Source organism: Poecilia mexicana, unplaced genomic scaffold (genome assembly GCF_051168715.1).
Source record: "Poecilia mexicana isolate PSO_F unplaced genomic scaffold, ASM5116871v1 scaffold_12, whole genome shotgun sequence".
In the NCBI taxonomy this organism is placed as follows: domain Eukaryota; kingdom Metazoa; phylum Chordata; class Actinopteri; order Cyprinodontiformes; family Poeciliidae; genus Poecilia; species Poecilia mexicana.
This window is the reverse complement of record NW_028263381.1, coordinates 11,734,988-11,748,616: the sequence shown is the minus strand read 5'-3', so window position 1 is coordinate 11,748,616 and position 13,629 is coordinate 11,734,988. Positions and strand designations below refer to the sequence as shown.

General features: G+C 35.8%; 2 protein-coding genes across 2 annotated transcripts in view; both read right to left on the bottom strand.

Annotated features, from left to right (window-relative positions):
• LOC148155992 (astrotactin-2-like) overlaps positions 1–8,981 on the bottom strand; it is a 38,053-nt gene extending 29,072 nt beyond the window's left edge. The window contains exons 1-2 of the mRNA XM_088011343.1: positions 8,255–8,981; positions 4,954–5,091 (exon numbers count right to left, since the gene is read on the bottom strand). Of these exons, the coding sequence (XP_087867469.1) occupies positions 4,954–5,091; positions 8,255–8,364 (248 nt within the window). The 5' untranslated portion in view covers positions 8,365–8,981. The remainder of the gene's footprint in view (positions 1–4,953; positions 5,092–8,254) is intronic.
• Positions 8,982–10,178: 1,197 nt separating this feature from the next.
• LOC106906995 (astrotactin-2-like) overlaps positions 10,179–13,629 on the bottom strand; it is a 41,626-nt gene continuing 38,175 nt past the window's right edge. Inside the window, exon 5 of the mRNA XM_088010925.1 lies at positions 10,179–10,298. Coding sequence (XP_087867051.1) covers positions 10,210–10,298 — 89 coding nt within the window. The 3' untranslated portion in view covers positions 10,179–10,209. The remainder of the gene's footprint in view (positions 10,299–13,629) is intronic.

Below are 13,629 nucleotides of genomic sequence, written 5' to 3'. Positions count from 1 at the left end.
AGGTTTTCAGTAGGTTCAATTAGGTTCACTAGACTATATGCGTCATTTAAAAAAATTTCAATGAACATTCGATCAGTCCGGCCCTCGGCTTGTAGCTAAATTTTTTATTTGGCCCTCCGTCCATTTGACTTTGACACCCCTGATTTAGACTAACCCTACCGTAATAAAAGATCTGATTGGTCGGTAGTGTGTTTGTAGTCATTAATACAATCCATACAGCAAAAATAAATAAATGAATGATGAGACATTTTATTCAGCATTTGAGGTAGCAGTACACGGACGTAAAACATTTAAGACAGATTTAAAGCAATTCAAAATTTAAAACCTGTATCTTTCAACCTTAAAAAAAGACTCGACTTTACTGGATAATTGTGTTAGTCTGAAATTATTTAAAACTTTTTAAATAATTTACCCTGAAAGTTATTTTTAGACCCTTTTTGAGTAAGCTTTAATTTATGAAATATCATTCCTTGTAAATGTGCTGTCTGCACTTTTAGTCATAGAAAAGTGAATGAAATGTTTAGATTTACCTTACTTTATAGATACAGTTACATATTTTCTTGTTCAATTTATGATTCATAACAATAAGCATGGTCCATGCATGAATTCTGTTGAGTTCCCATTCTCACACTCCTCTCAGTTTCATATGTCACAAAGGAGGATTGGCTGTAAGCCCAAAGGGCAAAAGTGAGATTGAGAGATGTCCTTTTAAAAGCTCCAGCTGCAGTGCATTTTTGCATTCACCACCAGAGCCTATCTATCGTGCCTAACTGTCGACATAAATGTGCATATAAACATTTTGGAAGAGAGCATCAGACTGAATCACCATGAACTCCCATGGGACTTATTCCCGCAAAAAATTGCTTTGGATAATGAGCTATCTGCATTATTCATGACAATCTGACAGATCTGCCTCACAGTTACAGGGACTAATCATCACTTTAATATACCACATTAAGTTAGTATTCCAAACGAATGTTTTACATTGCGGAGCTGTATGCTAAAAAATGTCTCGCATTCAGGATCCTGGATTTTATTTTATTTTTTTTGTATTTCACTTATAACATTTCAAGAGGCCACTCTCAACAATATCTCTATTTGAATAGTCAAGAACAAAAAACAATATTTTTAGACAGTATTGTTGAACTGTAATGATAAGGGCAAAAGATGATTCTACTCATGTGACTACTCATGTGTTACAAAGCAGTGAAAATAGAATATATGTCCTTGAAGGCTTGTTCCACTGACAGCAAGGGTTGTAACCCAAGCAGATCTTACAAGCTGCAAATAAAACAAAAGCATACCCTGTAAGTATTTGGTGAAACATTTTATTACTAATTGAAACTGTGACCTAGGGTAGAAAGATGCATCTGTCATGTATTCAGTTGTGTCAGACTAAATGAAACAAATGAAAAGAAAACCTCATTAGCAATTATTTATACAACTTTGCCTCGTGGGTACATACTATGCTCTTATGAGTTATTTCATAAATATGTGTAAACTGATTGGATCATTGTGTGCCCAAAATCTATTTTTTATTGTATCTGCTATGCAGCTCACTTCTTTGGTTGTGAAATTATCTCAAAGTAAATGAAAGACCAGGAATAATTATTCAAGAAGCACACAATGATCCTATTTACCATACATCAGAAGCATAAAAATTCCTTGGGAGTTCAGTGCTCCTGAAGCAAGTTTATTAAGCCTCTAAAAAGTTTACATTTATGCAGCAATATAGAAACATTGAAATATATGACAAACATTAGAAAATAGCTATCTTCTCCTAAAAAACACTCAAGAGTGTGCTCAACTGCCCTTTTGCTCTTGCCTTATTTTAACATGTACACTACACATATTGTTGGGCACAGGTATGGGGAAAACAAAAAAGGACTGAACCATACATAGAATAAGAGGCTGAAAAAAAGTTCAATCCCTGAATGCTTAAACCATTTTCAGACGTAGTTCCTAGGATGGGAGGAATCACAGATGGAATACCCAGGATATCATTGGACAACAAATGGAATAGCAGCGTTCACTCTCTTTATCCACAGTTCTGTACAGGTTGCGTTAGGGAGGATGACTTAACCTCTTTGGAAAAGTGAAAGGCTGCGTTTTTGAAGAAACCCTGGATCCAAAGAAAATTTCAGTCTTCTGTTATATATCCAGTGACTCTGTCCCATCCAAAAATAAACCTTATTTTCTTAGACTTATAAGCTTATCTGAGCTCCTGCAGAAAAGAACCTGGCAGAGTTATAGATTCCCCAGAAAGACATGTGTCTCTTGAGTATGTCTGATGTGAGACTGACCTGCTAATCCTGGGTGTGACATCATCATGCCTAGTATTTGTTCATGATCTTGTGAGTACGAAAATGTTTTAAACTTCCACCTCAGTAGTCAGTAACTGCGATGGCTAATCAATACACCATCCAGGATCAATTGACCAAAAGGTCAGTGACTTGTAATTCAGCTAAATATTTGTATTAAAATGATGTTTAATTTTCCCTTTTGCATTGCGAATTGGTGATTGAACATATACCGATTGTTGTTCTTAATGCACACACACACACACCCGCACACACACACACACACACGCACACACACATATAAATGAATGTACATGGATGTGCATATTGTACATAATCATCAAAATAGAAAATTGTGTTTGATTCAAAATCTTTATACTTTAGTGAATGGTTTTAGTTTTTGTATCTTTTGTTTCACTAATGAAGGTAAAACCTTCATCATGAACTTCATCACAGTGTAACACCTTCCCTTCAATCAGTGAAGGTCAGTTGCAGTCAGTGCTTAAGTATGGCCTTGGTCCCTTTATACTGTGTAGGGTTTTGTTTTTCTGTTGCTGAATGTGACTATTGGCAGTGATTGGTCCAAGAGACTCAATAATGTGTGTGCATAAGAATACAAGTGTGATAGCGCACCTTCCCTTTTCTCCACAGTGTGTTCAAAGAGGACAGAAATTGGATGAGAATAAAGAAACAGATGAAATGCAGCTCTTCTCAACACAAATACATTTACTCAATTCTAAACTGCGGAATAAGCTATTTCAACTTGCAGGTGTATTTTGCTTAAGGTTCAAAATATACCATTGAGCTGGCTACTTCAAGTAACTTTACTACAAACACTTGTTTAAAATGCATGCTTCCACAAACTCAACCGGTCATATGGTCAACTAAATGCATTGACACATCTAGATGTGGTGAAGACGACTTGCTGAAACATCAGAATGAGGACGAAAGGGATTTAAATTCATTTAAACATGATGTGGCTCTTGGTGCCAGAAAGGCTGGTGCACACAACTCTCTTTCAGGTATACCGAGAATTATCTGAAAAAGCAAAAATATCGATTGTCTGTGGAAAAAAAATAAAATAAAAAATATTATTATATAATAATAATAATAATAATAATAATAATAATAATAATAATAATAATAATAATAATAAAAATTTGCCCCGTCATTGTCAGATACAGCTTTAAAGAGACAATAGCTTAAATAACCTCTTGTTAAAGCAAATATATTTGGAATTGTATGATGTTAGCAAGTTAATATGCTCAAAAATCTCTGATAAGTATCTTCGACTTCTTGTTGAATCTAGGCCATGTAGTACCTTATCAATGAGCATTGAGTGAATATACAGCATATAGCTAATCCCACTCTTTTTCTCCTGCTACTCTTTTTCTGCATTATCTGAATTTATTGCGGCCATAATTTGAAATAGGTCACTCTCTCTCTACCATATGCTTAGCACCCTAATTTAACTATCCTGAACAAAGCCAGTGAAGAAGCTATTGCTGCTAGTATTATAGCTAACATAATTCATCTGATGTGCTCTCTTTGTTTGTCACTCCCACAGAAAATTCAGCTTTTGTGATTGGCTGTGTATCTTTCCAGGACAGAGCAATGAATGGCGATATTGCTGGAATCAAGTCTGTGTTTTCTGCTCTTCATTTTTACAGAAAGGACTCCAGAACTAGTGTTTCAGTTTTTCAATTCTATATTCTCTCTGTACTCTTATCCGCAGTTTGTTTCTCAACCTGAAATTGTTTCTGCTGGAAGTTTCCTTTCATTAACAAGGGAGAGGTTTCTCTCCACTGTCACCACATACTTGCTCAAGATAAGCGATATCTGCAAAGTCATTAGCTCAAAATATCTGGCTGGTCGTCTTTAAATTATCTTTGTACCCGTTGGCATTGCTTAATTAGTGGAATTTGACTGTGTTGTGTTATGGCTATCAATTTGATTGTATCATTTGACTGAATTAACAAAATTTGACTCCAACTCTGTGTACAGTATATGTGCTATTCTGTCCAGTGCAAAAAGTAAGAATGCACATTTGCATATTTTTTACTCTCAAAATGTACTTTTATTATTAAGTCTGCAAAGACACACAAAACACAAAGTTAAAAATAAAAATCACACTTTAAAAGCATTCCAAAAAAGATTTTAAAAGAGTGAGGTATGGACTCAGAAACTTCTGATATTTTTATTTATTTGTTTTGTGTAATTTAACACCTAAATTGATGACTGAGAAATGCAAGAAATACAAGACATTGCTCACAGCTGATATTGTGTTTTTTCCTACGATGTTCATTTTTTTAATGTGAGCACAATATTCAGTTTTAAATATATGCATTGGTAAAGTTAATGAAAAAAAATGCTGCTATCAGCATGGAGCTGAACTGTAGCACTGTGTCAGACTTGCATATGCGGCACTGCTGGGATGCTATATGCAAAGCAACTCTGCCCTAATGTTGGATGATATGCAAACACTAATTCTTGAGTCATGGAAACAGCACGTCATCTAACGCCAATGTTGTTGAAGCTTGGATGCTTCGTGACTGTGTGTCAACCCATCCATTTAGTGAAGAGTTTAGAGTTATGCAAGCACATTTGTCAGAGAACCTGTATAAATCTGATCCCAGACTGGTCGTTTTCTTACCTGACCTCTCCTGGATCTTCGGTAACCAACACATCTGTCTTGCAGCTGGCGATTGGGTTGATTGACAGTTCCACTGGTGGTACTACAAAGCTTTTACTGACTGGGAGCCACAACCCTTGACCCAAACTGTAGAACGATCTGTACAAACACAAAGTATGCAAATGTTACTTGAGTTCAAGTCAGATTAAAACATTTTGACAGAATGCGGGGTGTGGCAGTGGAATAGAGGGTAGAGCCGGTGACCCATGTACAAAGGCCTCAGTCCCACTGACCTTTGCCCCTGCCTCACTACCATCTTTTCTGTCATATGAAATCTAATATATAAAAAAACATTTACAGAATAAACCAGCCAATAAAAAATTTATTCAACCTATCTGATTGTATTGATGTAAAGTAGAATTGAACCTAGCTCAAAGCAAGAGTCAATAAGACATACATGAGTGATTTTGGTACACAAAATGAACTGGTTTGCACAGAATCATGACATGAACCCAAAAGAACACTTTTGAAGAAATGAATAAAATCAGAGATTGCAAGTCAGGCCTGTTTGCCACATTAAGGTCTGACCTCACAAATGTAATTACAAAAGTATGGTCACCAAATCCAATAAAGATACTCCTAGAACTTGTGTAAAAAAATTCCAAGAGAAGTTGGAGCTTTTTTAGCAGAGAATAGTGGGCCCTCAATTTGATATTTCCATGAATACACACAAGAAAACTTAGGCGATATTATTAATCTCTTTTGAACTGTCATGAATACATTTTAGAAGATTAAAATATGTTAATTTTTACTGTATAAACAGATGATTGTACAACTGAATGGGCAGAAGAATCTAAAGGCTCATTTTCTTTGTTTCTTTTAAAAGGTATTCAAATCAGTGTACCAAAAAATGTTCATACTTAAAATAATATCAAGCTTAGCTTCTGGTGTAGCTCTTACCTCACTTGATTTGTATGGTTATGATGTTTCAAGCTAAATCACTACAAATTACGTATCTATTGCAAATCTTGCACGCATAAAAGGAATACTTTTTAATTAATCTGGATAAAGTTAAATGTTATATAAAATATAACAATGTATAAATTAATCTAATGGGTATTTGAAAAAAAAAGAATGTTTTATCTTCATTTCCTCAGCAATTTTGGTTTAATTTGGGATCTAAGATTATTAAATACAAAATGAATAAAATAAAGCTCATTCCATTTACTTGTCACTTCACAAAAAAAACTGAAAATATGAATTATCTGAATGATTTGTCGCACAAAAGTGGAAACTCAATTTTGTGGCACATTTGGCCATAAGACTGTGTCTGAACCATCAGGGGAAGCTGTAAAATAGTTCAGCATTGGTGTTATGCATGCTGATGTCTATATGTCAATATGATGCAAAAAATTTTTTTATCTTTCCCAGAAATATTTGATTTGTGCACGTGACCAGATTCTGAGCCATAACTTGTAGCCATGTCAATGGCCACAAGAGATACTTGTACTTCACAAGCAGTAGAGAAAGCAGCTGATAATTTCTGTACTAAACAGTGAGGTTCACAAAAAAGGCCTAGAAAAGTCACCAAATGTTTTTAGGTGATTACTAAAGATGTGTTTATGATTTAAAATAAAAACATAATTAACAATTGTGAGCATACACATTTTATTTTTTTGTATTATTACGTTACATGCAAACCCGCCTCCCCAAAAAAACAATAAATTTGTTCTGAAGTCAATGAAGTCAGCATGCTCCCCTATGCCTCCATGTGATATCTCTGGTTTCTGTAGCTTTTACCCTCTATACGTCATCATACATGTTAGATTCAATGGTAATTCTATACCAACTGTATATGATTAATAGGTTCACTTTTCCACTAATACATGAAGCTCCACTTCTGCCACCAGGGTTATAAAAATCACTAACTTAAGGAGAGAGACAAACTTGCAAACTCTGATAACATTCAAGGTACTGAGATTGCACTGCAGATGGGTAGCATTGGAACGCCAAAGAAGGATTGTTGTACCGTGATTCCTTTGTGTAAACTCAATTTAAACTAGCGAAAGACACCTTTGTGTGTTCAACAAATGAACAGGATATTATTTCGTTTCAAACCTCCCAATGAAAAACCTTCAACTTGCTGCCAATTTCCTGATTTGACTCAACAAATTTGAATACTCTTCACTCATCATAACCTCTGCTCAACATCTGACAGTTCAGATGTCAGATGAACTTTTTTTTTTTTTTTCTTTTTGGACTTATAAGTCCAATGCTTTTGTGGAGCTGCTACCTTGAGATCACAAGATGCTTTTATTTCTCACTGTTCAGGCAGCTCTGGTTTTACTGAAAGCCTGCCAACTGTGAATCTAATCCCTGTTTTGATAAACTTCCTCTCTTCACCGACATAGAGGAATGGCTTCATCCAGCTAAGGAGCATTGCAGACTTCTCGCCTCCTACTCTAAACAGCACAGATATAAAACCAGTCCAACTTCAGACTAATGCAAGTTTCCACTATACTGCTGCAACTTAACTCACTTGCGTTGTTATCCGTACTGGTGTGTTCAAGGCCGAATGCGTTTTACACTGCAACTGAAACTGTTTGGTTAGTGCCTGAGGTTTTGTGTGTGCGACCTGATCACGGACACATTCTGTAGCCTTTTACTGGCCGTGCAGGTGTAGAAAGGAGAGAGAGTTTCTGTCCAAAACACAGATTGTGAATTTAGTGCATCAGTTCTTATAATAGACTCCACCTGAACAACCATCTCTGCAAGGTCAGTGTAAAGTGAAGCAAGGCTATGGTGACAAAGAATTCCTCCTACCTACATAAAGAAGGTCTAGGGAGCATGAAATAGGAGTTCAATTTCTCTAAATCAGTACCCATCATCTTTTAGAATGTACACCGGTTTCTGTATTTTCGGGTGGGTTGGCTGGTTAAAAAAGAGCAGCTGGGCAACGGAGAATGGGTCCCTTGCCTTTTACACATGATGAAAAATGTCAAACACAATGACCCCATCAAGACTGCAGAGTGAAACAAAAAATGGCAGTAAAAGCATTTGAAATGAGGCCTTCCACAAGTTTTCCTTGGGCTATTCTGCAAAAACACAAAAAACCCACTGGCAAGACTTTACTCCACCAATAAGGTGTCTGTCGTTGTCAGTACAGCTGTATTTATATGCATCTGCCAGCTACTTATCGGTATGCTCTGTCACACACATGCAAGTCACATGTCAAGAACATGACAACTGTGCAGTTATAGACTCACAGATGGCTAGCACAAGTCATATGATCAGGAAACGCACCGAGGCGTATAGGACTCACCTGAAGATTCTCTCTGGGGCCTGCGCTCCTGTAACTAGGTCGTAACCTTTCTCCAAGTTAGCATATGGCCAAGGACTTAATCGGAGGGAAACAAGGGGAAAAACAAACATTATTCATTTTAGTTTGCAGATTAGCTATGTCATTAAAAGTTTTTTTTTTTTTTCAAGCACAATAACTTAATATAAGCTAATGGTACCGATAGTCCTGATGCTTTAATAATTTGATTGAGTCTTGTTAAATGTATTACCAGTGAAAGAGATGCATGGCTACATGAGCTACTATTTCTAGTTGAAACATTTAGACTAGCTATGTAAATACACTATACATAAGAATTTTTCTCATGTTTTGCCTTTTTTTCATTTCGTTTGGTTGTGTTTTTATGATGCTGTTTGTTTTTTCTCTATATATTCTCTAACACTGTGGTACCCAAGCCTGGTCGTCAAGTACCAGGCTTGGGCACTTGACGGCTGCCCTGCATGTTTAGGGGTCTACAGAAGCCTGAATGTGTTAGCAGGCTTCTGTAGCATTTGGTGGCTGCAGAGGAAGACATGTGATTACTTGAATCAGGTGAGCTGGAGCAGATACACATCTACAGCAAGCAGAGCAAGGAGACTTGAGGCTCCAACAGACATCTGAAGCCTTCACAGAACAGTTGCATTGATACTGAGATTGAATTACACATAAATGGTTTTCATTTACAAAATACACAGCTTGTGAATGCTGTTGATTGCCCCTATTTTGTTCATTTAGCAGTATCAAAGTAAAGTTGAATAAGAACGCATGCCATCCTTTCCAGATTAGACTACTATTTGTAGAAAACACTTTATAACAGTTTATCTGCTCATTTCACATAAACAGTTTTACACTACTTTAATTTGATCATCTGCATAAAATCCCAATAAAGCACACAATAGCTTGTGTTTCCTGGCTAATTTTCTTATATTCTGTATATATCTAACCATTGGCGCATTTCCAAATTGTGCCAGTCTTTCTCACTCTATAATGTTCGAAGGTACTTTATAACTCATTTCAATCTGACTAGAGATGACAAGTGATACTCTAAGACTTGCTATTTTTTTTTATTATTATTACTGTAGTTTTGTCATAACTATACGTCTTAAATCAGGATCCTGCTAAAATATCTCACATTGTAAAGACGGTTTCATTTGTTGATGATCAATTATTTAAGTGCATTTCATCAAGTCTTCTGAAGGCATTAAGCACTGTATTCACAAACGTTTGAGATGGCATAATAACATTTCTATAATGATTTTCGTCTGCGATCAAAATGACCTAAATTAGGCGCCTAATGAAGACAAGATGATACTTAATATCTTGGACAAAGGTTTCCTGTTTAGGATTAACCTCCGGCGTTTCTTTTGGAAAACAGTGAATGTAAAATTGATCAGCGATTGGACTGAAGCCAGGTGATGACAAGCAAAGCTGGAATAAAATGTGATTGCTGACTGGGAAAAGCAGCTAATTGTCGAGCAAGGTCAAAGTGGTTGCTTGTCTTTCTTTCCATCTGGTTGCCTTTTAAGGACTTCCTTTCCATCTCATTCTTCAAGTACTCCCAGGCTGATATATTTAATTACGTGACACAACGTCCTTCCTACTTTCTTTGTACACTTGTTTCATTCTTGAAAATGATGTTAACACTTTACATATGCCTTAGCATGTTTTAATCCATTAACTGCACATTCTTAGATTCCCGAAGGTCCTCTGCAAGTGCATACCCAGGTTTACCCTTGGGTTTTAAATTAGTCTAATATTGCAGCATAATATTGTAACATAATGGTACACAGATGTAAAACTTGCTTTTCATTAGAAAATTCCATAAATATACCAAGAAAGGTAGTCTTGAAATATTAGATAAAGGTAGTAAAATATGCCAATAGAGCTGAGGTTATGGATTTTGCAAGTCTTCAGATGTAAGAGAAAGGAGCAAACGTGTCTTACCCTTCGTTGCGACTCCAGTCACTGCGAACACAAAGGTGTTTATGGACAGGGTCAGGGGAATAACCCTCATGACAGCTACAATCTCCTGTGGTACAAAGAAGAGGATAAAATACAGAGGCAAACATTTATTTTTTTCTTCTCCTTACTGAGGGAATTTACTGCCATTTAATTTGGCCTAGGCTCCCTTATTCATTGAAGATGTATTAACCAACTAGTGGGTGGTACATATATTGTACAGCTCATTTTCTTCACCGAGGTAAAAATGAAGTTCATTTGCTTTGGAACCGGGGTCAGTTGAAATGTTTACCTATATGCAGTGGATACGCTGTTGTGTTGTGTTGAAACAAGCCATTATATGTTTCCACAGCTGATTGGTTGTTTAACTACGACATTACATTTAAGATTTTGCCAAGATTTTTTTTTTATATTTGCCTTACTTCCACACACAGAGCCCCTGAGAGGTTCTCCTGCCCACAGCACCAAACGTGGTAATACATGGTTTGATGACCAGCATCGCTTTCCTTTGGTTTACCAGCAAACTCACATGATCTCAATACCAAGTTATGGATTTTTAAATTTTTTTTTTTAGATGAACAGACACTGGACAGAACAAAGTGGATAAGCTGAAGGCCACTGATGAGAAAAACTATGTTTTCATAACCCCACAGCAGAAAAACAGGGCAGGCATGTCTGTCTGAATAGGTGAACCAATTTTTGCAAAATGTGCCCCAACTAAGTCTAGAGAATTAGAGGTAGACAACCTACTTTTCAGTAAAACAATATTTCAGTGTTTTTTCAATAAGTTTTAACAATTATGAGAAACAACTCAGCCAGTCTTATAGGGTTCTTTTTAGTTGCATTTATTATTTCTTATCAGCTCTTAGTCATAATCATCAAAATGAACAGAAACTAGTACTTAAAATATATCAATATTATAACGGAAGAGTTTCTGGAACTGTATTGCAGAAACATTTCAAAGAAATTCTACTTTATTGAGCTGCACCTGCATATATTTAAAAAAGAGTGAAACCTGAAGCTTTATGAGAAGGATGTCTACAGAAATACCTTGTATTGCTTCAAAGTCATAAGCCTTACCTGAGCAGCATCTATACATGTTTCTATTTTTCTCAGAGATGCGCTAAGGACAGTGGATGTTATTTACTATGAATATCAACAACCAAAATTGTAGAACTGTCACACCGGCTTGTTGTGAGGCTACAGAGATGGCCAATTAAACAGATTCCAAAGCAACAATGTCGAAGCAATAATAGTATGCTTAGCTTTATATAGGGATGTTGCTCAGCTCATCTTTGATGCCAAGAGTAAATTCCAGGCAGATGGACAGACAATATAAAAGCAAGATGAATCTCTCCAGCAGCTGCCTCCTGCTCACAGACAAATACATAAAGACTGCATGTGCCTCACGCTGTAACTTGACGAATGCTATCGTGAAATCTTAAGACCCCATATGAAACACCCTTATGCTGACTATTTGTTCACAGCACCGTAAAATCAGTTTATTAATTTACTGACTGAATTCATAGGTTTCAAATGAAAGTGAAACCTATGAAGGAGAAGCAACAGACATGTTTACTTATTCCTGGGTGCTTAATGCAGTGTTTCTAAAAGAGGAGCAAGACCTCTGAAGATATTTTCCTTTCAAAACATAACAGAGATTTGGTAAAATCAAAAAGAGTTAAAAAAAACCCCCAAAAACTTCATAAACATACTTTTAAGATTAAAGAATGTCCTGTAAAAGAAATTACGTAACTATTACCAACATTCATAAAGATAGAATGATGTCTCTTTACGACTATGATTAAAGCTACTACAAAATAAGTGTCTCTTTATCAATTGAGTGATTTATTTCAAGAGAATCATGATTCACAGAGACATAAAAAACTGTGCATGTAAGATTAGCAGCAGGGTAGCTACACTAATTTCACAACATAAGCCAATATATTAAAATGAGTATTTCCTGACATTTACACATTTAAGTACAGCAAAACTTGGTCTGCAATGTGAAAAACGGACGTGCTCGCACAGTATTAAGAATAGCAAATTTCCCATATGTTTCTTTTAAGACAACATATTTTCTAAAAGTTGTAATCCTCGTAGAAAGAACACACATCACCTATGAATTCTTGAGTTTTGACTTTCAGATGATCTGCCTTGCACTTTCCAAACTGTGTCACTATGCAAACTTTTAGTGTGAAAGCTGCACACTATTACCAGCTTGTGAAATTATTTAACTCTAACCTCAAATGTAACAGAACCATCAACCACTGATTTCACCATTTTATAATTTATTAAATATAAAAGTTCATGAAAACATTAATATTATTCCAAAACCCTTAAATGCATGCAAAATATATAAACATTTAGATGTTAAGGGGGTGCTCTTTGTTTTTGTCACAACTGCAGATAGTAGTTGAGCTGAGGACACTATTAGAAGTACTTGTCTTTACACAACTAAATGCGTAAGCTGTAAAGCTGCCAAGGGACATGTTCTATACACCTTCTCCACCTTGTTTCAGATGAGGTGCGCTAGCCTGGAAGCACTTTCCTACTCTAATCCGAAACAGACCTTGCAAGTAATCAGTGAAGTGCGGCTCTTTCTTCACTCCAAAACACATTTAGGTGGGGATCAAGCAATTAACAGGAAGATTTATGCCTGGCTGATTACACAGCCTGCTGAGTTAACCTTTAACCAAAGTCAGGCGCATGTGTTTGACCTGTCAGTCTTTTTGCATGAAAACGTGCTGTTCAGGTACATAAAGATTGATTTTGTAGTTGAGATGCAAAGCAAATTTTATTGTTTACTTGGCTCAAATAAGCCCAGTGAGTGTGACAGGGGGTTAAAACAGATCCTTTGTGCAGAGTTTTGTAATAAAAACTTGACAAGTGCTTTTTTGGATACTATTACAGACCATTTGAATCAATGGTTAATTTCGTAAAAGATAAATGGTAAGAGTTTTTTGTTTGTTTGTTTTTTTAAAATTTTGTTAGCCATTATGTGTATAATTTTTTTTTATTTGTGTGCACAAAATCTATATTTAGTAAATCAACTGGACTGATAGGCATCAGAAAAACAATTACGAAACAATCTGCTCTTTAAGAATCAGAAAATCTTAATTCAAAGATTTTATTAGTGCTATTTAATTTTTGTTTCAGGACTTTATAAAATAAATATTCCTAACTGTTTCCAATTAGCTATTTTCATGCCGTTTTGATTTGTGAATAGGTAAGGTGCTTGTTTTTGAAGCTTCCACAGCATGAGTTAATTTAAGAATTTAAAAGATATGGCTACTACGTCTTCTAGTTTACATTAGAGACACATACTCACCTGTGATTCCAAATCACCATTAGATGAGCAACACTGTACAATTGTCCTTATCCAGACCATCTAACACTGT